At 33.7% G+C, this 25,697-nt stretch overlaps 1 protein-coding gene across 2 annotated transcripts in view; it reads right to left on the reverse strand.

Moving 5' to 3' along the window:
- EMC2 (ER membrane protein complex subunit 2) overlaps positions 1–25,697 on the reverse strand; it is a 67,737-nt gene that overhangs the window by 35,298 nt on the left and 6,742 nt on the right. Inside the window, exons 2-5 of one of the 2 annotated variants that reach the window (XM_074267037.1) lie at positions 20,825–20,938; positions 4,771–4,835; positions 2,106–2,191; positions 347–404 (exon numbers count right to left, since the gene is read on the reverse strand). In XM_074267037.1, the coding sequence (XP_074123138.1) occupies positions 347–404; positions 2,106–2,191; positions 4,771–4,835; positions 20,825–20,938 (323 nt within the window). Of the gene's footprint in view, positions 1–346; positions 405–2,105; positions 2,192–4,770; positions 4,836–17,569; positions 17,595–20,824; positions 20,939–25,697 lie in introns of those variants that run through there. The other variant, XM_074267047.1, reaches the window with a different exon arrangement.

A 25,697-nucleotide genomic window follows, 5' to 3' on the forward strand; every position in this document is an offset into this window, starting at 1 on the left:
GTACACAGATTATACGTGCACATACTCAAATTCAGAAATCTATAATAGTATCAGTTGGGTTCAGATCACAGAAAAAAAGAAACAAACTCAGTGTAATTTCAAAAATTTAAATATCAATACTTCTATTAATGTTTAATTTTAAGTAAAAAGTGGTAACACTCTCAAGAGTTAAAATTTCTGTAAAAAAGTGCTAAAAGATTCTTTTTTTTTTAAATTTAGGTTCCAAAATATACCATATCCCCCTAGATACAACATTTCACCTTTCATAATTTTTAAGATATTTGATTTTTTAATGAGTCAGTGTTTTCTTAAACTTCATATTGTTTCTTCAACATAATAAACTCACTGTGTTTGTTGGATCCTCCTGTAAAATTCGATCATATAGCTGTATAGCATCCTCATACCTATTTAAGAAGAAACAAGCATCAATTTGGAGCCAAAAAAAAAAAAAAAAAAAAAACTTGATTAAAAAAAAAAAACTTGGACAAAGTCAAACTAGTCAAAGTCCAAAAATCTTCATGATACGTATTTGTTCATTTTGGTGATAAAATTGTTACAAATTAATTCCAAAAGAGGTAAACTAAGCCCCTCCTATATAGTCCTGTTAAAAGTTGCAGAAAAAAAAAATTCTTATTAATGACTAATTTAAACACTGACCATAAAGTTAGAACCCAAAAGAAAAATCATAAAAATATTAAGTCTTAGTACAAACGAATATAAGAATCTAATACTAATCTAACAGGTTCTTTAAATCACTAGATCAAAAAATCTCTATCAATATCTGTTATATTGAAGGATTCTATTATTAAGCTATTTCCTCACAGTTGTTGGTCGTATAACTTAATTGAATTAAGTATTTCTTTAGCGTCTATTATGTACTACATGCTGTGAAAAGAACAGAATGCAAGACATGGTGCCTATCTGCAAGAAGTTTAATCTATTTGAGGCAACAATATAAAAATTAAATGTTTTTAAAAATAGTACATAAGTATGTCAATATGAATGGTATATATAGTATGCTTTAAAAGTTCTATAGGTGATAATCCTGTATAATAAATACCCTCTTTGGTCCTAGTTTATACAACATAACTTCTATAAAGAAAAACTAAAAAAATTCTTACAAACTGGACTAATTAGACAATAAGATATACTAAATTATAGCATAATTTTAAGGAAATCCCAGAAATAAACAGACCACTTTTATTTTCAAGAAAATCTCAGTTAAGTGGTAAATAACTGGAATTCTCTACATTTTTCTAAGAAAAGATACTTAACATCTGTCAAATTGGGTGCTGATCCAGCTGACCTACTCATATTTGTGCCAGAATGATCATTACAAATTTAAAATCCTGAATTAAATTTAAATTTTCACTAGAAGAATAGTTTTAAACAACAATAAATCAGGAAAATTGATCTTCATTTGTCAACTAAGGGAAAATAAGAAGAAGCTCTAGTGTGGTTGCTTTGCTCCTTAAATGTAATGATTTTGGGAGGTGTTTTTGTTTCTAGTTTGGGAATGATTTTTCTTTCTTTTTTTTTTTTGGGGGGGGGGAGGGTGGTAGGAGACAAAGAGTAAGAGAAAATAAGAGAGGTTATTTCCCAAGGGATTCTCCTTTAACCAAGTTATAACCCCCACTTGGCTATCTTTATCTTATTCCTTCAGAATTCAGACTTTCCAAAAAAAAAAAAAAAAAAAAAAAAAAAAAGATTAATCCCAGCTGCAGCTTGCATTGGACAACCTCATGAATGTAAACAGCTGCTTGTCATCATCATATCCACCATATAACTGTGGAGGCATGTACACGTGTATACATGCACATGTGCTTATACACAGACACACAGACACACACACAGACACACACACACACACACACACACACACACACACACACAGCAGAGACCTGTTTTCTATCAAAGAAACCTGGAGAATAGGTCAAATGTCTGTGCTACTTTTACATGGCTAGTAGCAAATAGCCCTCTAATGACTAGATAAATTTAGAAAATCTTCATAAAGCCAGATCAGGAATTTAGTTATATCCTTAAGGAAATTCTAACAAACTGTTAATATATTTTCTAGACTGAAATGTTTGAAAAGATTCTATTACCTTTCCATAGCTTCAAATCTCATGCCAGTTAGTCGTTTGACTCTGTGACTTCCAGGGAACTGTCTTCTTAGCTCCTGAAGACAAAACTGGGAGAAAAAAAAGTTAGCTTGGGAAAAACAAGGCTAAAATACAATTAATATGCTTTACATTCTAGGTCTTATAAAAATGGAGTACAATATTCTCAAAGATTATTTTTTCCAAGCAGCTATAAGTATCATCAGTATATCATAATTTCATACTATTTTTTATTAATACAAGATTAATTTGTAGACTATAAAAAGCACTTAATTTGGTATAGCAAAACACTGGCTCCTTTGATATTTGAAAATCATATCGTATTCCTTAAAAGAATAAAACTTTGTTCTACAATACCAATTATTAATATCAAGCAAAACACAAAAGTTTTGAACTTGCCAAAAGTATTTGTTACTGACAAAAGTTTACAATACAGTTGAAATTAAATTAAAATGTCATAGAGATGGCAATTTCTTTTAGTGGATGACACTGTGCTAATGAATGTTAATAGTAATGAAATCCAAACTGATGCAGAAAACTAAATGAGATCCATAACTATTCAAAAGTCTGAAAAATATGCCTCCCTTCTAGGCTACAATTCATAGAAGGATGAATCTAATCTATGAAGCTCACCCATCAATCAACACCTCTGACAAAGGATACGTGTGGGATATGCCCACAAGTGAAGAAGAAAAAAAACTGAACAAGTTGACTCTGGAAAACTGCATAATTCATTAAATGATCCAAAACTTTTCCTTGAAACAAAAGCTCGTTTTTCTTATTTTTAGAAAAAATAATGCTGACATCTATAATCTCATTAGTATAGATCACTCCTGATGTGGAACCTTTCTTTCTTTCTTTTTTTGGCTGAGGCAATTAGGATTAAGTGACTTGCCCAGTATCACACAGCTAGGAAGTGTTGAACTCAGTTCCTTCTCACTTCAGGGCTGGTATTCTATCCATTGCATCAACTAGCTGTTCCTGGAACTTTTCTTTATGAATACAAATCAGCAACTAACCTTTCATTAAGTGATATGGATGCAAAGAGAATTTAAAAATTTAGACTAAATATATATATTTTACACACACACACACACACACAAAACCATAGTGAAGTTAAGATGGATGCAAAGCATGAAATAAGGACAATATAACACACAGCACAGTTATTTAACAGTAATATTGTGAACTTTATGTAATAAATTGAGGTGCATCTGGCAAGAGAAGCCAAACACAACCAATGAAAAGGTGTTTTATAAGTTATATTGGGAGAATCCAGGATTAAAGGACATGGGAACAGGCAATAATAATATTAATACAGAAAGGATGAATAGCTCCTCGAATGTTTGCTCCTGTTACTCACAAAGGAAAAGGATCATTGGATTGAAAAGGATGACAATAACAAAAAGTGACCATCATGATGTCCAATATAACTTAAGGAAATAAAAAAAAAGAATACAGCTGCTTTTGATGAGTAAAAGTCACATTATCCAGATGAACTACATTAAAAGGTACTGAAAGAATGGGAAAATGCTATTGCTAAGTCAAATATTAAAAGATTAAAAAAAAAATGTGTAGTATGGGAAAGGTAATTAATTATGTGAAAAGTAGTTATCTTTCATCTCTATTGGCATAGATATAAATTAAAGAACTGTTGGAGGGCTGTCAGAAAACAGGCACAGATCTTGCTGCATCCCTTGCTATGAGCTAATAAAATAAAAAACAAGGGAGGAGGGATGGACAGATGGGGAAGCAAAGGATGAGAGAAGAAGACAAAGGAGGGATCCTTGAGAGAGGGGAGGTTGATAGCAAGGCAAGTTATGGAGCAAAATTTAATTAAAGAGGCAACAAGGATAGGAAAGATGTATATGTCTTTGTGGGGTGTGTGTGTGAATGTATATGTATATATGTATCTATAAATATATCTTTTCTTAAAAGAAGCTTGCTTGGGAGTGGAGAAAGGGGGGGGAAAAAGAATAAAGTAAATAACAGAGAACCAAAGAACAATTTAAAAGAAAGTAAAGAAAAAAATGATCATTCATGAATATAATTTCTTTTAATATATATAATTTTAGATATTATTAGATATGTTAGATAATATATATTAGAAGAAATTCATGAATGATACACACACACACACATATATACTTTATTTAATATGGAAATTAGTTGTTATATATTTTGAATCTTTCCTGACACTCTGCTGAGCATATGACAATTTTTTGTTTGTTTTTTGCTTTATTTTGTTTTGGACTTATTGTCTGTTTTCCCTTTTTTCTTACTGTTTTTTCAAAATTAAAAAAAAGGCAAAAATGTTTTACACTGGTGATATAACTCCTAAAAGTTTCATAATTACATCAAAGCATGAGGATATAACAGAGGGAATAGTGGCTAGAAACTGTCACCTCACATATTCTGGCAGAAGACAGAAAGGAGAAAAGGGGAGAAGGTGGCTTCCCACTCCAGGACTACTCCCATTTATCTTTGATCAGTGTTTAATGACTATATCATTAAAATTAAACTTTCTTTTACACCCTTAAAAAAATAGATTACTTCCAAAGTATTTTAAAAATCTAAGTTACACCTTTTCATGCTAAGCTGTAACTATGTAGAATATGTAAGGCAAAGAAAATATAGTTGAACTACTTACCAATGCTAAGTCATCCCGACCGTAGTCCAGAGCAGCAATCATCACCTGTTCGTATATTATCCAAACTAGATAGATGAAAAGACAAACGGAAAATTGTAAAATAAAAATGCTTAAAACATCTTAAAGCATCCCCTTTATTTTCCAATAGATGTAAATAACTCCTACCTTACTGAGAAATTAAAAATCATTTATTACTCTCTCGTTTTCCCTCTTCCACTGCTCAAAATCCTTTTATATTTTCATTCATTTTCTTCTCCTTTCTCTAATCCAATCCAATAAGGAATAAGTGCCTATATGTTAAGTGCTGGAGATACAAATACAAATGAAAACCTCTATTTGCCCTCAAGGAGTTTATATGCTACAAGGATCATTTAATATATATAAACAGATAAGTGCAAATTATTGCATCCAAAAATTTGAGGAGGATGCCATTGATTAGGGGTGGGGGCACGTGGGTCAGAAAAGGTCCCTGAGAAAGCAGTGACCCTTCTACTTGTGCCCTCTATCTCTTCCCATCCTCTATAGAAACTTTATCTATTAATCTTTCTTTTATATTCAATCCCTCCTTAGCTACTGGCTCTCTACTTCAATTCTTATAAACTAAACATATTTCAATATCTATTTTAATTGCCTCTTAATTGTTCTCCCCTCTCCAATCTAAACTCCATACTCTCTAAGGAATGGTCTGTCTCAAAACCTTTAGTGTCTCCTCTTTCTTCCCTCTTCCTCAATCATTCTGGCATAAAATATAAAGTCCTCAACCTGACATTAAAAGACCTCTATAATCCAGCTCCTACCTATCATGAGATACACACTAATCAGACTGAGTACTAACTTTTCCCCAAATTTCTAATTCCATACTCTGACTCCATCTGCACAAGTTAACCATCAAGCTTGCCAATGTCTTCTGGAGGCCTTCAAAATTACATGACATAATTCAAAACTATACCTCCAACATAGACTTTTCTGGTCCTTTTGGTTGTTCTTTCCCTACTTCTTATGACCTCATATTTATCTACTGTACATATTGTACTTCCTTTAGAAACTCTTTAAGAATGGAAATTTATTGGTCTTTGTATTGCCAGATCCCTTTGCATACAGTTAGAGTTAATATTTATTGAATTTAAAACTGCCAGGATTCTCTCAGTTCTAGTTCTACCTTCTGCATTAACATGAAATAAGTCTCTATACTTTGCCACACAATAGTCCTCTGAAAGTAATATTCTCTCTCTAAAGACTTTTCCAAACCAAATACCACATCTTTTAACTGTCATTACATCACAATGTTTCTTTCATGTCCCTCGTGTCTGCTCTCATATAAGTGACACCGGGTTTATCACTGTTTTAAAACTGTTATACCAAGAACAAGAAAAAAGTTCAGATTTGTGGACCAATACTTTTATTCATTAGACAAATACTTAATAGAGCATCTTATCTGTAGAACTGTTTAGTTGCTATGGAAAATAGGTCAAGGCATTCCTCTGGCTGTTCCTCATGTCTGGAACTCTTATCATGCTTCATCCCTACTCAACTGCACTTACTGACTTCCTTCAAGTCCCAACTAAAATTTCCACCTTCTATAGGAAACCTTTATAAATCCCTTTTAACTCTGGTGACTTTTCACTGTTAATTATTTCCTGTTTATCCTATAGTTTGCTTTATATATATATATATTTCTGAACATGTTGTCTCACCTATTTAGATTGTAAGCTTCTTGAGGGGAGGGTTTGTCTTTTGTGTCTTTTTTAATTTCCATTATTCAGAATAGTTCCTGGCACCTAATAGGCACTGAGTATGTTTACTGACTGAGTTGATACAAAGGTAAATAAGATAGTCTCTGTTCTCAAAAAGGCCTAAAAGAGAAAATTACAAAGAGAAAAGGAAATATGAAACTTAGTGGACAGAAGTGAACAAGGGCAAATTGTTGAAAGAGATATATGTGTTTTGATGGAGAGGGAAAGAAAGCAGATTTCATAAAAAAAAAAAAAAATGACTTTGAAGTTGGTACTTGAAGGATAGGTACTATTTTAATGGAGCACAAGAAAAAAACAGGCTCAGAAACTAGCAAGCATACCAAATTTTTGAAATTCCATTTTATTCCATAGGCTATGAGATGATATTGAAGGGATTTTGAGCATAATTACTATGTTCAAGATTAAGATTAAAAGATTAAGCATATATATAAGATGGATTTTTTTTTTATTTTTAGTGATCTTGTTTAATATTTTCACCATAAAGATGGATACGGCCCAAGGCAACACACACTGCCTAGCTTAGCTGGAGGGAGTGGAACTCAGCTCCAGGAAGTCCCAGAGAAGCGGAACCTTTGAACTAGGGACCGCGGTTTCTGGCAGACACTTCCAGTTTGAGCACAGGGGCTTCTCACGTCACCTGCTGCAAACATCCACTCCCCACCCGGACACATAGCCTGGGCTTCCTGCAGTCTTCACTATTCTACGCCCTCGAAGCACAGTAGTGCTAATCACCTCTGAGGCACTTCCAGGGAGGGGGTGGGGAACTCTCTCCCAGAGCTCTATCTTAGCTCAGGCGCAGGGGCCGCTGCATCCATCCGGTCTGGGAGGAAGCTGGTAAAGAAGTAAATAATTTCCTACCCCAGGGACAGACCCCAAAAGATTTTTTTTAAGTATGAGCAAAAAAGCTAGAAAAACTATAGATTCCTTCTATACAGAGAAAGAGCGGGTATCCAACCCCGAGGAAGTTAACAGCAAAGATTCAGAAGATAACAACCTAAAGGGGAACGATTCCTGCCCCCCATCACATAACTCTCTCCTAGAAGAAGCTCTTAAAAAATTGAGGGAGACCGAAGAAAAATGGGGAAAGGAAAGGGAAGCTATGAAATTGGAGTTGGAAAAAATAAAGAATTCACAGGAGATGCAGGGAAACAAAATTAGTGAATTAGAAAAGGTTAAAAAAACAAAGGAAAGTAGGATTTCTGAATTGGAAAAGATAAAAAAGTCTCAAGAAAATAGAATTTCTGAATTGGAAAAAGAAAATAATTCTCAAAAAAAAAAAATTAGGGAAATGGAAAAAAATTCAATAGAGCAAAATAATTCATTTAAAAACGAAATTGGGCATTTACAAAAAGAACTAAAAACTGTGAAAGAAGAAAATAACTCCTTAAAAGTCAGGATGGAACAAATAGAAATGAATGATTCACAGAGAACCCAAGAATCAGTCAAACAAAACAAAAAAAATGAGAAGCTGGAGAACAACGTCAAATACTTACTGGGAAAATCTATAGACCTGGAAAATAGATCTAGGAGAGATAATCTGCGGATTATTGGACTTCCAGAAAACTATGACCAAAAAAAGAGCCTAGATTCTATTTTACAGGAAATTATCAAAGAGAACTGTCCAGAGATAATAGAAACAGAAGGGAAAGTAGATGTGGAAAGAATTCATCGAACTCCTTCTGAAATAGACCCTAAAAAAAGAACACCACGGAATATTGTGGCTAAGCTGCAGAATTACCACACAAAGGAGAAAATCCTGCAAGCAGCTAGAAAAAAACAATTTAAATACCAAGGTGCCACAATAAGGGTCACCCAAGATCTGGCTGCCTCCACATTAAAAGATAGAAGGGCCTGGAACCTGATATTCCGAAAGGCAAAAGATCAAGGACTGCAACCAAGAATGAACTACCCAGCTAAGTTTAGCATCTTTTTCCATGGAAGAAGATGGTCATTCAATGAAACAGAGGAATTCTATATGTTTCTAAGAAAAAAACCAGACTTAAACAAAAAATTTGATCTACATCCACAAGACTGAAGAGAAACAGAAAAAGGTACACAGAACCCTTGAGAACTGTAACTCTGTTGTGGGTATATAAAAAATACTCAAGGATAATTTGATTTTACTGATATAAAAGAAAAAAAGGGGGGTGTAGTAAAGGGAAGGAGGTCGGTTCAGAAAAAGGGGAAGGAGTGATAAAAAGAGGGAAACTACATCCCAGGAAGAGACATAGAAAATACACCATATCTGAGGGAACTTAGTGAGGGGGAGAATCATTGTGTGAATCTTACTCTCATCAGAAGAGGCTCAAAGAGTAAATAATTAACATATTTGTTTTTCAGAGAATTTTCTCTCACCTCATTAAAAGGGGGGAGAGGAAAAGGGAAAAGGAAAAGGAGAATAAGTGAAGGGACTTGGAGGGAGGGGGAAGGGATCCTAAAAAAAAAAAAAAAAAAAAAAAGAGGGAGGGTTGCGCGTCACAAGGGGGGTCTGTAAATTAAATATCGGGGAGGGGGATCAGGGGGGTCAAGGGAAAAAAGCATAATCTGGGGATAATACGATGGCAGGAAATACAGAATTAGTAATTTTAACTGTAAATGTAAATGGGATGAACGATCCCATCAAACGGAGACGGATAGTAGATTGGATCAAAAAGCAGAACCCTACAATATGTTGCCTACAGGAAACACACTTAAAGCAGGGAGATACATACAGAGTAAAGGTAAAAGGTTGTCAGAAAAAGAAATAGAACAAGCTATTAATCAACTCCCCAGGAAAAAATCCCCAGGGCCAGATGGATTCACATGTGAATTCTACCAAACATTTAAAGAACAATTAGCCCCAATGTTATATAAATTATTTGAAAAAATAGGGGATGAAGGAGTCCTACCAAATTCCTTTTATGACACAGACATGGTACTGATACCTAAACCTGGTAGATCGAAAACTGAGAAAGAAAACTATAGACCAATCTCCTTAATGAATATTGATGCTAAAATCTTAAATAAGATATTAGCAAAAAGACTTCAGAAAATCATCTCCAAGATAATACACTATGATCAAGTAGGATTTATTCCAGGAATGCAGGGCTGGTTTAATATTAGGAAAACTATTAATATAATTGACCATATTAATAATCAAATTAATAAGAACCATATGATCATCTCAATAGATGCAGAAAAAGCATTTGACAAAATCCAACATCCATTCCTACTAAAAACTCTTGAGAGTATAGGAATAAATGGATTATTCCTTAGAATAATCAGGAGTATATATTTAAGACCGTCAGTAAGCATAATATGCAATAGAAATAAACTGCAACCTTTCCCAGTAAGATCAGGAGTGAAACAAGGTTGCCCACTATCACCATTACTATTCAATATAGTACTAGAAACGCTAGCCTCGGCAATAAGAGCCGAGAAAGAGATTCAAGGAATTAGAGTAGGAAATGAGGAAATTAAACTATCACTTTTTGCAGATGACATGATGGTATACTTAGAGAACCCCAAAGACTCTGCTAAAAAGCTACTAGAAATAATTCAAAATTTCAGCAAAGTGGCAGGATACAAAATAAATCCACATAAATCCTCGGCATTTTTATATATCACTAACAAAATGCAACAGCAAGAGATACAAAGAGAAATTCCATTCCAAACAAATGTTGAGAGTATAAAATATTTGGGAATCCATCTACCAAAGAAAAGTCAGGAATTATATGAGAAAAATTACAAAACACTTGCCACAAAAATAAAATCAGATTTAAATAATTGGAAAGACATTCAGTGCTCTTGGATAGGCCAAGCGAATATAATAAAGATGACAATACTCCCCAAACTAATCTATTTATTTAGTGCTATACCAATCAGACTCCCAAGAAACTATTTTAATGACCTAGAAAAAATAACAACAAAATTCATATGGAAGAATAAAAGGTCAAGAATTGCAAGGGAACTAATGAAAAAAAACTCAGAGGAAGGTGGTCTAAGTGTACCTGATCTAAAGCTATATTATATAGCAGCAGTCACCAAAACCATTTGGTATTGGCTAAGAAATAGACCGGTAGAGCAGTGGAACAGATTAGATACAAAGGACAAAAAAGGGTACATCTATAGCAATCTAATCTTTGACAAACCCAAAGATTCCAACATTAGGGATAAAAATTCATTATTCGGAAAAAACTGTTGGGAAAACTGGAAATTAGTATGGCAGAAATTAGATATGGATCCACACTTAACACCATATACCAAGATAAGATCAAAATGGGTCCATGATTTAGGCATAAAGAGGGAGATAATAAATAGATTAGAGGAACAGAGGATAATCTACCTCTCAGACTTGTGGAGGAGGAAGGAATTTATGACCAGAGGAGAACTAGAGATCATTATTGATCACAAAATAGAAGATTTTGATTACATCAAACTAAAAAGTTTCTGTACAAATAATACTAATGCAAACAAGATTAGAAGGGAAGTAACAAATTGGGAAAATATTTTTAAAAACAAAGGTTCTGACAAAGGTCTCATTTCCAAAATATATAGAGAACTGACCATAATTTATAAGAAACCGAACCATTCTCCAATTGATAAATGGTCAAAGGATATGAACAGACAATTCTCAGAGGAAGAAATTGAAACTATATCCACTCACATGAAAGAGTGTTCCAAATCACTACTGATCAGAGAAATGCAAATTAAGACCACTCTGAGATACCACTACACACCTGTCAGATTGGCTAAGATGACAGGAACAAATAATGACAAATGTTGGAGGGGATGTGGGGAAATTGGGACACTAATACATTGCTGGTGGAGTTGTGAAAGAATCCAGCCATTCTGGAGAGCAATCTGGAATTATGCCCAAAAAGTTATCAAACTGTGCATACCCTTTGACCCAGCAGCGCTACTACTGGGATTATATCCCAAAGAAATACTAAAGAGCGGAAAGAGACATATATGTGCCAAAATGTTTGTGGCAGCTCTTTTTGTTGTAGCTAGAAACTGGAAGATGAATGGATGTCCATCAGTTGGAGAATGGTTGGGTAAATTGTGGTATATGAAAGTTATGGAATATTATTGCTCGGTAAGAAATGACCAGCAGGAGGAATACAGAGAGGGTTGGAGAGACTTAAATCAACTGATGCTGAGTGAAATGAGCAGAACCAGAAGATCACTGTATACTTCAACAACAATACTGTATGAGGATGTATTCTGATGGAAGTGGAAATCTTCAACATAAAGAAGATCCAACTCACTTCCAGTTGATCAATGATGGACAGAGGTAGATACACCCAGAGAAGAAACACTGGGAGGGGAATGTAAATTGTTATCACTAATATCTGTCTGCCCAGGTTGCATGTACCTTCGGATTCTAATGTTTATTGTGCAACAAGAAAATGATACTCACACACATGTATTGTACTTAGACTATATTGTAACACATGTAAAATGTATGGTATTGCCTGTCGTCGGGGGGAGGGAATAGAGGAAGGGGGGGTAATTTGGAAAAATGAATACAAGGGATAATATTATAAAATATATATATATATATATAATAAAAAAAAAAAATAAAAAAAAAAAAAAAATATTTTCACCATAAAGAACTTAACTATATTCTTAAAGATATATGTATGCCTTTGGCCAATTTCAATACTTGAATCATATCTTTCCCATTCTCCCTAATGCTCACTTTCTTTCTCTTTCTCTCTCTCTCTCTCTCTCTCTCTCTCTCTCTCTCTCTCTCTCTCTCTCTCTCTCTCTCTCTCTCTCTCTCTCTCTCTCAGCTTTTTATTTACAAGATATATACGTAGGTAATTTTTCAGCATTGACAATTGCAAAATTTTTTGTTCCAATTTTTGCTCTCCTTCCCCTCCACCCCCCTCCCCCAGATAGCAGGTTGACCAATACATGTTAAATATGGTTAAAATATATGTTAAATACAATATATGTATACATATCCATAGTTATTTTGCTGTACAAAAAGAATTGGACTTTGAAATAGTGTACAATTAACCTGTGAAAGAAATCAAAAATGCAGGTGGACAGAAATAGAGGAGTTGGGAATTCTACGTAATGATTCATAGTCATCTCCCAGAATTCTTTCGCTGGGTGTGGCTGGTTCAGTTCATTACTGCTCTATTAGAATTGATTTGGTTCATCTCATTGTTGAAGAGGGCCATGTCAATCAGAATTGATCATCATATAGTATTTTTGTTGAAGCATATAATGACCTTCTGGTCCCGCTCATTTCACTCAGCATCAGTTCATACAAGTCTCTCCAGGCCTTTCTGAAATCATCCTGCTGGTCATTTCTTACAGAACAATAATATTCCATAATATTCATATACCACAATTTATTCAGCCATTCTCCAAATGATGGGCATTCACTCAGTTTCCAGTTTCTGGCCACTACAAAGACGGCTGCCACAAACATTTTTGCAAATACAGGTCCCTTTCCCTTCTTTAAAATCTCTTTGGGATATAAATAAGCCCAGCAACACTGCTAGATCAAAGGGTATGCACAGTTTGATAACTTTTTGAGCAAAGTTCCAAACTGCTCTCCAGAATGGCTGGAAGTATTCACAATTCCACCAATAATGTATCAGTGTCCTTGTTTATTCCTATCCCCTCCAACATTCTGCATTATCTTTTCCTGTCATTCTAGCCAATCTGAGAGGTGTGTAGTGGTATCTCAGAATTGTCTTAATTTGCACTTCTCTGATTAATAATGACTTGGAGCATCTTTTCATATAGCTAGAAATAGTTTCAATCTCTTTATCTGAGAATTGTCTATTCATATCCTTTGACCATTTATCAACTGGAGAATGGCTTGATTTCTTATACATTAGAGTCAATTCTCTATATATTTTGGAAATGAGGCCTTTATCAGGACCTTTGACTGTAAAAATGTTTTTCCAGTTTATTGCTTCCCTTTTAATCTTGTCTGCATTAATTTTGTTTGTACAAAAACTTTTCATTTGATATAATCAAATTTTTCTATTTTATGATCAATAATGATCTCTTACTTCTTTGGTCATAAATTCCTTCTTCTTCCATGGTCTGAGTGGTAAACTATCCTATGTTCTTCTAATTTATTTATAATCTCATTCTTTATGCCTAGGTCATGAACCCATTTTGACCTTATCTTGGTGTATGGTATAAAGTGTGGGTCAATGCCTAGTTTCTGCCACACTAATTTCTAATTTTCCCTGCAATTTTTGTCAATGAGTTCTTTATCCCAAAAGGTGGGGTCTTTGGGTTTGTCAAACACTAGATTATTAGTTATTGATTGTTTTGTCCTTTGAACCTAACCTATTCCACTAATCAATTAATCTATTTCTTAGCCAATACCAAGTGGTTTTGGTAACCACTCTTTTAGATCTGGTACAGCTAGGCCAACTTCATTTGATTTTTTTTTTTTCATTAATTCCTTGAAAGTATTGACCTTTTGTTTTTCCATATGAACTTTGTTGTTATTTTTTTCTAGGTCATTAAAAGTTTTTTGGGGGGAGTCTGATTGGTATAGCGTTAAATAAATAGATTAGTTTAGGTAGTATTGTCATAAGGGTTAGGAAAAGAGAGAGACTAGAAATAGAAACTACTTCAGAGATTATCATAACACAAGTGAGAGGTAATAAAAACCTGAATTGCAGTGGTTACTTTTAAGTAAAAGAAGAGGACAAATTCAAAAGTTATTACAGGGATAGAAACCAAGGAACTTTGTAAATGACTAGGTATAAGAGATAATAGGTATGCATCTTTTAAGAGATGCATAAGTAATAACATTATTAAAAAAAAATCAGCAGGCAATAAGACTTCGTTTGGTAGCCCAATTTTAGATAAATGAAATTGGAGGTACAGGTAGAAAGTCCAGGTAAATATGTGAGACAGATAAATAGCCCTTTGTTTATAAAAATAAAAATGGTTTCTGAGACTGGGGATTGATGGGGACCACCACTGTAGTGATTATTAAGAGGAAAAAAAGAAAAGATTCCAGAATTCTACAGAACACATAATCAAAGGTCCAAAGAAAAACAGGCAGGGGAAAAAAAAAGGTAGAAAAAGGAATGATCAGCAAGGTATGGATACCAAAAGAGTACAGTATTAAAAGAAGCAAAAAAAGAAGGAAAAAAAAAAAAGAAAGAGGAAACTTGAGTTAATTTCTTCATTTAATGGTAAAGAAAAAGTGAGGATTATGAGGCTTTTTTTTCTACCATCATTTCTAGAGTTCATAGGTATGGAAAGGAACCAACTCTTTTTTCTTCAGCAAATGGAAAGAATATTTCTTTTTTCAACAAGTGGAAGAAAACAAGGTAAATAGGCTTAACTGTATTTTTAAAAACTGCACAACAATACAAAAGAAAAATATTTTAAAATATTTATAGCAAATATGACAGATAAAATGCTCTATAATATCTACATACATGGGTGCTTCCAAATTCACAATTGTTAAATGGTGTAAGGATATAAATGTCCAAAGATGTAAACACAATTTATTAATCATGACTTAGGAAAATGCTCAAATTAATAACCCAAGAGAATCAAGTTAAATAACTTGAAGCATCAATTTATTCATAATATTGGCAAAAACATCGAAAAGCACAGACACAATACTGACAAGAGATGTGTGGGAGGGGAGAAGTACTTTCCTATAAATTAAATCTTTTTTAGAGAGAAATTTGGTAGTACATAATAACTATTAAAAAAAAAAAAATACTCAGACTTCATTCCTGAGCATATAGCTTGACAGTATTATAAAAAACTGAAAAGCAATCTTTTCAAAGATTTTCATAGCACTATTATTATAAAACTGAGAAAAAAAAGTGAAAGAATCCTTAAAGTCCTTAAAATCCTTAAAGGAAGACAGTGAAATAAATTATAGCATATGAACATAATAAGTACTAAAAAGTAGTTGGGATATAAACAAATTCTGAAAGAGCTTTATGAAACAATGAAAAGGGGGGTTGGGGAAATTCAAAATCAAAACAATGGCTTGTATACTACAATGATATCAATCAATCAACAAGAGCTATTAAATTTATACAATGTTCCAGGCCCTGTGGTAAGTACTATAAGTACAGAGACAAAATAAATTCATCCCTTCCCTCAATACATTTACAACCTAGTCAGGCAAAACAAAATAAACACACACAAATTCAGACCCAATAAATTCAAGGAATAAGTTATAAGCAGTAGCTTACTCCTATCTTTTTGTAACAGGATAACTTAGCTAGAGGCTACTTAGGCATTTAGGTAAACTGAAGTAGAGAAGATCTGAGTTCAAAAAAGGCCTCAGACATTTACTAGCTGTGTAAACCTAGGCAAGTCATTTAATCTCTGCCTCGGTTTCTGCAACTGTAAAATAGAGAAATTAATAGCACCTATTTCACAGGGTTGTTATGAGTATCAAATAAGAAAATATTGTGGCAATGATAGAGGTATTTGTTAATAAGGAAAAAACATAAAATATTATGTACAAAAAAAGCAATATCAAAAATAAAGGTGAAAGAATATGGTTAGATAGCAATTACTTTAAAAGAAGACCTAAAGGTTTTAAAGATCAATATGAGTTAGTAGCCAAAAAAAGATAATGTATACTCAGACTGCATTAAAAGTTACGTAGTTTAGGGAGGTAACAGTCCCTTATCACCTGTTCTCACAAAGTTTCAAATTCAATATTATATTCAGTTCTGGGCACCATGATTTAAGAAAGACACTGACAAGCTAGAGAGTGTCTAGAGAGAAGGCAATCAGAAAAACATATCTGGATCTACTATGAAAATGGGCATATTTAAATTAGAGAAAACAAGACTCAGTAAGTTTTCTTCAAGTATCTGAAGGGCTGTCATGTGAAAGGGGGATCAGACTTGCTCTTTTTGCCACAGAAAATAGAAGTGAGAGCAAACGGTGAAAGTTGCAAAGCTGTCAATATAAGTTTGTTAATGGAAAAAACAAAACCACCAAAAAAACTACTTCCTCACAATATGAGCTATTCAAAAGGAAAATGGGCTGCCTCCGAGAGGTGATAGGCTTTCCCTCCTTGGAAATCTTCAAACAGGTATTAGGATAACCACTTCTCAGTTATATTATAGTAAAGTTTTGTGTATAGAGTTGGAGTCGCACCATCAAGATGCCTTTTAAAAAAATTAATATTTTAATTCCCCCCAATTATATGTAAAAACAATTTTAACTTCTTTTTTCAAATTTTGAGCTCCAAATTTCCCATTCATTGAGAAGGCAAGCAATTTGACACAGGTTATACATAATCACACAAAATATATTTCCATGTTAGTCAATCTGTGAAAGAAAAAACAGACAAAAATAATTAAGAAAGTAAAAAAAAAAAGAAAAAAAAAAAGTATCTTTGAATTGTAGTCACCAACTCTTTTTTGGATAGATAATACCTTTCACCATAAGTCAAAAGTGCCTTTCAACTTTAAAATTCTGTGACTGTATCAAAAGAGATCTCAAAGTACATTAGAAGAGATAAACTGTGAAGGAGTCTTGGAGGGAATGAAAAAAGTTTACACCTGGGAGATTAATTTAAGTGGAGCTTATAAGCAAGTTGAGTTGTATTGATGTTCAAATGTTAAAATCTAATAAGACATTTTAAAATACAGTTTTTTGTCAGAAAACTCTTAATTTTGACATTTACTGTATGTGACCTTGGGAAGCCTCTTCACTTACTTTGGCCTTATCTTCCCCACCTACAAAATGGGTAAGATAATACTTACCCTTCTTCATAGTATTGTTGGCTCAGGACTATAATATTAAGTGACTAATCATCTATTAAATAACTACTAAGTGCCAGGCACTGTACTAAGAACTGGGGATAGATGGAAGTTTGTCTAGTTAAAACTCCACATTTTACAGATGAGTAAACTGAGGCTCAGATATTATGTGATTTGCCCAATGTCACTTTGTAAACCTTAAAACAGTATATAATGATGTGTTCTTATTAATAGCAGTAGTAAAGAGATGTTGTATATAGATAGATATAGAGAAAAGCTAATAGAGAGAAATGAGAAACAGCACAGCATAGCAGAACTGACCTTGGAGTCAGGAAGGCCTGAGTTCAAATGCTATCTCTGACTCTCATTAGATGGGCAAATCACTTAACTTCTGAGCTTTTGTTTCTTTCTCTGTAAAGAAAAGGAATTAGGTTACATGGCATCAAATGATCCTTCCAGCTCTAATGCAAGATTCTATAAACTGAAAGAACCAGACTTTGAAGGTAATAGGAAGAAATGGGAGTCAGTCCAAATTAGTCAAAGAAAAGAAGCAATATAACACTTCTTCCTCTCACAAAAACAGAGAAGGAAAAATTAGCTGATGATACAGAGAAATTTGTAGAGAAAAATTTTTAAGAAGTTTATATCAGATGCAAAGTTAGTTTTCAAATTTCTTATTCCCCTATACTATTACTGTTTGTCTCCTGCTAAACTTCAGCCCTAGATCACTTCTACATCTGTTTCTTCTACTCATGTGTTACTGAAGGAAGTCACATAATCATGCTAACTAAATACATTATAAATTAATATCACTCAACTTCGAATGGGCTTTCACGACAGCAAACTGGTTCTTTTATTTAATCATTCCTCAGCAACTTTTTTTGCTTTTTTTGCAAACCTTCTTTTCTCTCTTCAAGCCTCAAAAATATCTGCTTCCAAGCTTTCTTTCAATTGAGGACCGTTCCCCTTACTGTACTGAGAAACCTAAGGCTATTCAAATGAGCTCCTGTGCTCTTCATTTCAAAATCTAATGACATCACCTCTATCCTCCTTTTCCCAATTTCCTACAAGATAGTCTTCCTTGCTCCTTTCATGACCCTATTCTCTCCTAGTTCTCCAACATTACCTAACTGTTGCTTCTCACTCTTTCATCAGTTCATCACAGAGATCACATTCCCTAAATGCAGATATTTCCTAAGACTCAGTCTTAGGCTCCTTCCTCAGTTCTCTTAATAACTTCATTTATCCCCATAATTTTATTTACCACATCTTTATGCATATGATTTCCAAATCTGTATATAGTTCCAAGCTCTCTCCAGACATTCAATTCCATTTCATTTATTGTTTAATTAAAACTGGAAGTCCTAAAGATCTCATCATTCCCAAAGCAAAAACCATTACTTCTTCCAAATTCTCCCCTCTTCTACACTTTGCTGTTTTTTGTCAGTCAGAATTCTTCCAACCTTAAATTTATCCTCTCCTTATTCTCTCTTACCAAATATTCTATGTAGTACACCAAATGTTGCTGTTTTTCCATCCACAATATCTCTTAAACACAAATCCTTCTCTACTCATACAATTACCATAACGATTTCTTGACTTCTTGCAGAGATTAGCCTTCTAACTAGTCTTCCTGACTCATCTCTCCCTCTTCAGTGATATTCTTTAAATTCAGATCTTATGGTAACATTTCTCTATTAAAGCATTTCAATGACTTCCTAATGGCTCTAGGATAAAACACAAATTCCTTTATTAAGCTTTTAAATCTCTTCACAACCTAGCCCCAACCACTCTTTCTCCTCTTCATATTGTGTGACCTAACGAAATTGAACTCATTATTCCTCATACAGAATACTCTGTACCTTTGACCTAGACTGGATGGTACTCTCTGTTCACTTCCATATCACAGATTTCCTCTCTATCTTAAAGAACTAGTTTAAGCACCATCTACTATAGGAAGCCTTCTCGATCACACTAACTGTTAATGCCTTGTCCCTCCAAACTACTTTTTAAAAGTACTTAATAATTATTCTATATATGCTTATATATGCTTTTATTGCCTCCTCATTAGAATGTAAACGTCTGATTAAGAAGGATTGTATCATTCATTACTACTACAGTCCCAAAGCTTAGCATAATGTTGATATTGAAGAAATTCTTGATTGAATAAGGACTTGATTAGGCACTGAGAAAAGTAGAAAAGTTTTGGAATAGCTGCTGTGGGGACTAAAACAGGCCACCAATAAAAAGAATAAGGAAACTTACTTCCCATAATATAAACATTTTATTTTTATTTACATATTCTAATTCACTTTTTTGGTAAAAATCTGTAAGACTTTTTCATATGCTGTTATCCTAAACTATTCTCTGTATTTTTAAATGCAGAATTCTGAGTTTATTTCTTGTTACTTCTAGGCTATTCAAAACTAACAAGATCAAAAGAATCACATGGAATTATTATACCTCTACCTCAACAGGAAATGAGATAAACAGGCTTTCTAAATCCTCAAGCAAAACACTGATAAAAATGACAAATAGGAAATCACCAAGGACAGAACTCACTGAGCTCCCAGTACAATGACATCGATCCATTAATCTGACCATAGTTACTCAATCTGCCACAAATATACTGCACTTTATTAATATAGTGCAACTCAAAGATGAGTTGGTCAAATACCTTACTAAAATCAATGTACATAATGGTAAGAAGGAATTTCAGCTGTGTAATAAAAGCACTAATAAGACAGATCTCAGAGAAAATTTAAAGATCACCTAGCCCAACTTTAATTTTACAGAATGAAAAAAACAAACTCAGGAAAATAAATTAATTTAATTCATGATCAAACAGCTAGAAAGTAGCAAAACTACTTTAATTTTTAATTCTCTTCCCTTAATTCTAAAAGCAGAATTTTGTTTTGTTTTGTTTTTTTAATTCCAATTACTAGATCAACAAAATTTCTTTAATGCTGCACTATGGTACATAAAAGCATTCTACCATTAAACTCCTCTTTTAATATCTCACTGTGGTTTATAAGTAACCCTGGGTTTTTCAAAGTCTAAGGCAATAATAATGATTTCTTGCCAATTTTACCAAGCTGGAAATGTTGTAATGACCTAATAAAGTATTTACTGTATCTGTTATCCAAGGACGAGACAAAATTTGGAAAGTGTTAACCCAGGTTAACTTCAGCGGGATGAATTTTTGGTCATAGTAACTCTAATATCATCTGCTAATTTAAAGCTAGATTGCTTATTCACATCAGTAGGAAAAAAAAAAAAAAAAATCACTGATCTGTGATATAGGGTACAAATCACCCAAAACAAAATTCAGCAGCTAAAGGATCATATAAAGGAATTCATGACCTGGAATCAACAATGGATGGGTATATGGAAAGTAGGTGATATCTGTAGCTCTTGGGTGGGTCATTTTTTTCCTCAACAGTCATCCATAAGATTCATCTATTGGTACTTGAACTTATTATAAAATATACATACACACATAAACACATACACACACACACATACATATAGATATAGATATAGAATATTATTATGTTTAAAAAACTAAAAGCTTACCATCATCTCCAAGCTTGGAAGCATATTCATTAATTAACTCCTCTCCAACTTCTACTATCTGTTCACTATTTCGGTAGTTTTCTTCCCTCCATTTTCTCATTTTATCCCGCATTTCTGAAAAAATAAAAAAACATTTTTTTTTTTTTGTAAAAAACAAATTCAAAAATGCAAAATCAATTTATAATAAAGTGGTTTATAAATTTTAATTAAAAATTAAATTCAAAGAGGAAACATAGCATAATGGATAGAGGTGAGACCTTGAAAGTCATTAAGATCTAGATTAAATTCCTTTTTTAGGTGGACACCAGGTGTGACCACAGGAAAACCACTCAACTTTCAGTGCCAAAAGCAAGTAACCACAGAGGGGCAGTGTGACCAAAAAGCTGACCTATCAGTGAAAGATTTTTGGCTTTACACCTTGAATAGAAAGAAGGCTGTATATACAATTTATATAGAATGATTGTACTAATATATGCACACACTACAAAATATGCACAAAAATACCAACTATAAAAGAATAAAGTGAATATGAATATTTTTATGACAGAATATATTTTTTAAAAGTTACAGAAAGACAATTTGCAGTAGACAGAACTTGCCATGAATCTAAGAGATCTGTATTCAATTCCCATCTCCGATATATACTATGTGATTCTAAGTAAATGAAACATTTATTAAGTGCCAAACATTGGAGATACAAAAAGAAAAAGATAATAATTCCTATGATCAGAGTTTGAAGAGAGATGGTCTCTGAAGTAAGGTTATCTGCCTCTTCTTTAGGTGCCCTGCTGCTTCAGCAAAGAAGGCACAAGTTTCTGAGATATGGAAGTTGGTTGTCCATTGGAGGGTAATTCTGGACCCTTTCTCCACAGCAGATGTCTTCTGAGATGATCCCATGAAGGCTGGCCTAAAAGTACTGGTGGTCTTGAAATTGCTGCCACTCCACTTCTTCATGAAAACTGGTCAGCAATTGTTGTTGCTGGTGATAAGGACTGAAGGTCCCACCTCCCGAAAAATTTCTTCACTCAATAAAGAGTACAGGGGCTATGCTGGAAGCAAATACAGTGGTTTGCAGGGTACTGTTTTCTTTAGGCTTTAGGTCTCAGGATGCTAAGTTGTCACCATTTTAAATATAATTTAAGGAGGTCAAAGAAAGAGGAAAAGATCCCATATATACAAAATTATTTATAATAGCAATGTAAGTATTAAAGAACTAGATTGAAAGTATTTCCTTATTGGGGGATGGATGAATGAATGGTTATATTAAACATTACAGAATATTTCCATTCCATTCCATTTCCATTACATTATATACGTCTATTCCATTGCATTCCTTTGTTAACTGCTTAGAAATTATAAATCTAAAGAATTCAAAGAAATTTTGGAAGAATTTTATGAAATGACACAAAGCAAAGAAAACAAACAATAAAGTAATAGACTACAGGAGCAGAACAAGACAATTTTATTCAGTGATAATATTTTATTCAGTGATAATTTGTTGATTTATTTCATCTATTAGTTTATTCCAAGTTCTACAATAGGAAGCAGTAACAAGCAAATGACTGTAGACATAAAAAAAAGTATCAATAAAACAATAATTTTTTAAATGACTTGATAAAGCAAATTTTAGCCTATTAAAATTCCTCCAGCAATGTGACTGCTATGTATATGTCAACTTAACAATTATTTGTCAGTACCAGAAAAACATAAAAGCAGAGGAAATGTATACTTCTTAAAAAATGTTTGTAACTATCATGGAAGATTTATTGTACAGGATCAAAGGGGAAAAAAAGATTCCCTTAATTTTGGAGATGCTAAATTGGAGGGGACATTGTATTAATTTCATAAAGCTACAGATTAAAAAGTTTCTTCAATGGTTCAAAAGAGAAACTCTTAATAATCCCCTTGGGGCAAAAAAAAGTAGAAAAAGCTGCACACTACCCAAAATATGATATACATTTGGATTAATAGTTCATAAATTCATATTTTGGACAGGCAATAGAGATGGGCAATGAGCTAGGTCCAAAAAAGAAGACCAGAAACTAGATTAAATTAATGCTTCTTTTTGTATGCCCAGTTAATAGGCACTTAATAAGTGTCTGCTGACTGACCAATTAGGAAAACTGCATTTCACTGATGGCCCAAAGTCTATTTTTGAAAAAAATTTTACTATTCTTACAACAGTGGTATATGACTGCAGTTCATCAAACCTTGTCATCTCCCAGAGAATCAAAATTGCTAGCAATACAAAAAACAACGGAAAAAGATGATTACCAATAATGACTTCTAAAGAAGTAGTAGAAAATACTTGTATTTTATTTAACTGGGCCCTCAAACACCAAGGCAATTATTAACTCTACCCATCCCATCTCCTCTATAAGAGATAGCCCCTTCTGTCTTCTTCACTCTATCTTCAATCTCTCCCTGTTGTCTATAAACAAGCTTGCATCTCCATGCTCAAAAAGCCAACAATTGATTCTATTACACCCATGGCTACTATTCTCTATATTGTATATCCTTTGTAGCTGACCTCCTCGAGAAAACTATAAGAAATGCATGAAACTTCTCTTCTCTCATTCTTTTTAACCACTTACAATTCAGTTTCCAATCCCATCATGCCACCAAAACTGCTCTGTTCAAAAATTAATGATCTCTAACTTAACAAATATTTTTTTTCTCAATCTTCATTCTTCTCAACCCTGCACACTGTTGATCACCCTCACCTGCTTAATATTTTTTTCTCTCTAGGTTTTTGAGACAACACTCTCTCCCATTCTTCCTACCTATTCAAATCAGTCCTTTTCAGACTCCTTTGCAGGATTCCCATCCAGGTCACATCATCAGATGTTTTTAAGCAGTGTGTCCTGAGCTTCTTTTTTCCCCTCTATATTATTTTACTTGGTGATTTCATCAGCTCCCATGGATTTAACTATCATTTTTATGATGATAAATATGAAATCTACTTATCCTACCCTATTACTCTTCTCACCAGCTTCCACCTTTCTATTATTACAAAAAGTATCACCAGTCTAATCTCCCAGTTCCTCAAGTTTCACAACTTGGTGATTATCCTCAACTTCTTTCTCACCTCCTATATTCAATCTGTTGCCAAAGCCTATTTATTTCAACATCTCAATATGCCCTCTTCTTTCTTCTGATAATGCTACCATCCTGATATAGGCCTTTATACATTTAGATTATTATAATAGCTTGCTGGTGGGTCAACCTGCCTCAGGGTCTCTCCACATTCCAAGTCATTCTCCATTCAGCCACCAAAGGGATTTTGCTAAAGCATAAGTTTGACCATTTCATTTTCCATTCCCCTTACTTCAATGGCTCTCTATTACTTCCAAGAGAAAATACAAATGCTTTGTTTGATTTTCAAAGCTCTTTATAACCAAGTCACCTCCTACTTTTACATTCTTCTTTTACATCTTATGTCCCATGAAATACTCTTCGATAAAGTAATAATGACTGGCCTCTCTGGTGTTGCACAAACAAGATACTCTTTTCTGCTCAGGCCCTTCTCTGTCTGGAGATCTCTCATTCCTCACAGCTGCCACTGGCTTCCTTTAAGTCCCAACTAATATTCCATCTATTACAGAAAGTGTTTTCCATTGCCCCACTTCCAGGAGGATTCCTTTCTTTATAAAAACTACTTGCCTGTTTTCTCACTCATTAGACTATGAGGTCCTTAAGGACTGGGACTGTCTTTTAGTTCATTTTGTAACCCCAACATTTTATATAGTATCTGATACAGATAGTAGGCTCTTAATAAGTGCTTATTGAATATAAGAAATCAAGCCAATCTCCAATTGATAAATGGTCAAAGGATAGGAACAGACAATTCTCAGATAAAGAAACTGAAACTATTTCTAGTCATATGAAAAGATGCTCCAAATCATTATTAATCAGAGAAATACAAATTAAGACAACTCTGAGATACCACTACACACCTGTCAGATTGGCTAGAATGAGAGGGAAAGGTAATGCTGAATGGTGGAGGGGATGTGGGAAAACAGGGACATTGATACATTATTGGTGGAATTGTGAACACATCCAGCCATTCTGGAGAGCAATTTGGAACTATGCTCAAGAAGTTATCAAACTGTGCATACCCTTTGACCCAGCAGTGTTGCAACTGGTTTTGTATCCCAAAGAGATCTTAAAGAAAGGAAAGGGACCTGTGTGTGCAAGAATGTTTGTGGCAGCCCTCTTTGTGGTGGCCACAAACTGGAAACTATGTGGATGCCCATCAATTGGAGATTGGCTGAATAAATTGTGGTATATGAATATTATGGAATATTACTGTCCTATAAGAAATGACCAGTAGGATAATTTCAGAGAGGCCTGGAGAGACTTACATGAACTGATGCTGAGTGAAATGAGAAGGACCAGGAAATAGTTGTATACTTCAACAACCATACTATATGACGATCAATTCTAATGGATATGGCCATTTTCAACAATGAGATGAACCAAATCAGTTCCAATAGAGCAGTAATTGAACTGAACCAGCTACACCCAGCAAAAGAACTCTAGGAGATGATTATGAACCACTACATAGAATTCCCAATCCATCTATTTTTATCTGCCTGCATTTTGGATTTCCTTCACAGGCTAATTGTACACTATTTCAAAGTCTGATTCTTTTTGTACAGCAAAACAACTGTTTGGTCATAATATACATATATTGTATTTAATTTATACTCTAACTGTTTAACATATATTGGTCAACCTGCCATATTGGGGAGGGGGAGGGAAGGAGGGGAAAAATTAGAACAAAAGGTTTGGCAATTGTCAATGTTGTGAAATTACCCATGCATATATCTGGTAAATAAAAAAACTATTATTTAAAAAAAGTGCTTATTGA

This window comes from Sminthopsis crassicaudata, chromosome 1 (genome assembly GCF_048593235.1).
Source record: "Sminthopsis crassicaudata isolate SCR6 chromosome 1, ASM4859323v1, whole genome shotgun sequence".
In the NCBI taxonomy this organism is placed as follows: Eukaryota; Metazoa; Chordata; class Mammalia; order Dasyuromorphia; family Dasyuridae; genus Sminthopsis; species Sminthopsis crassicaudata.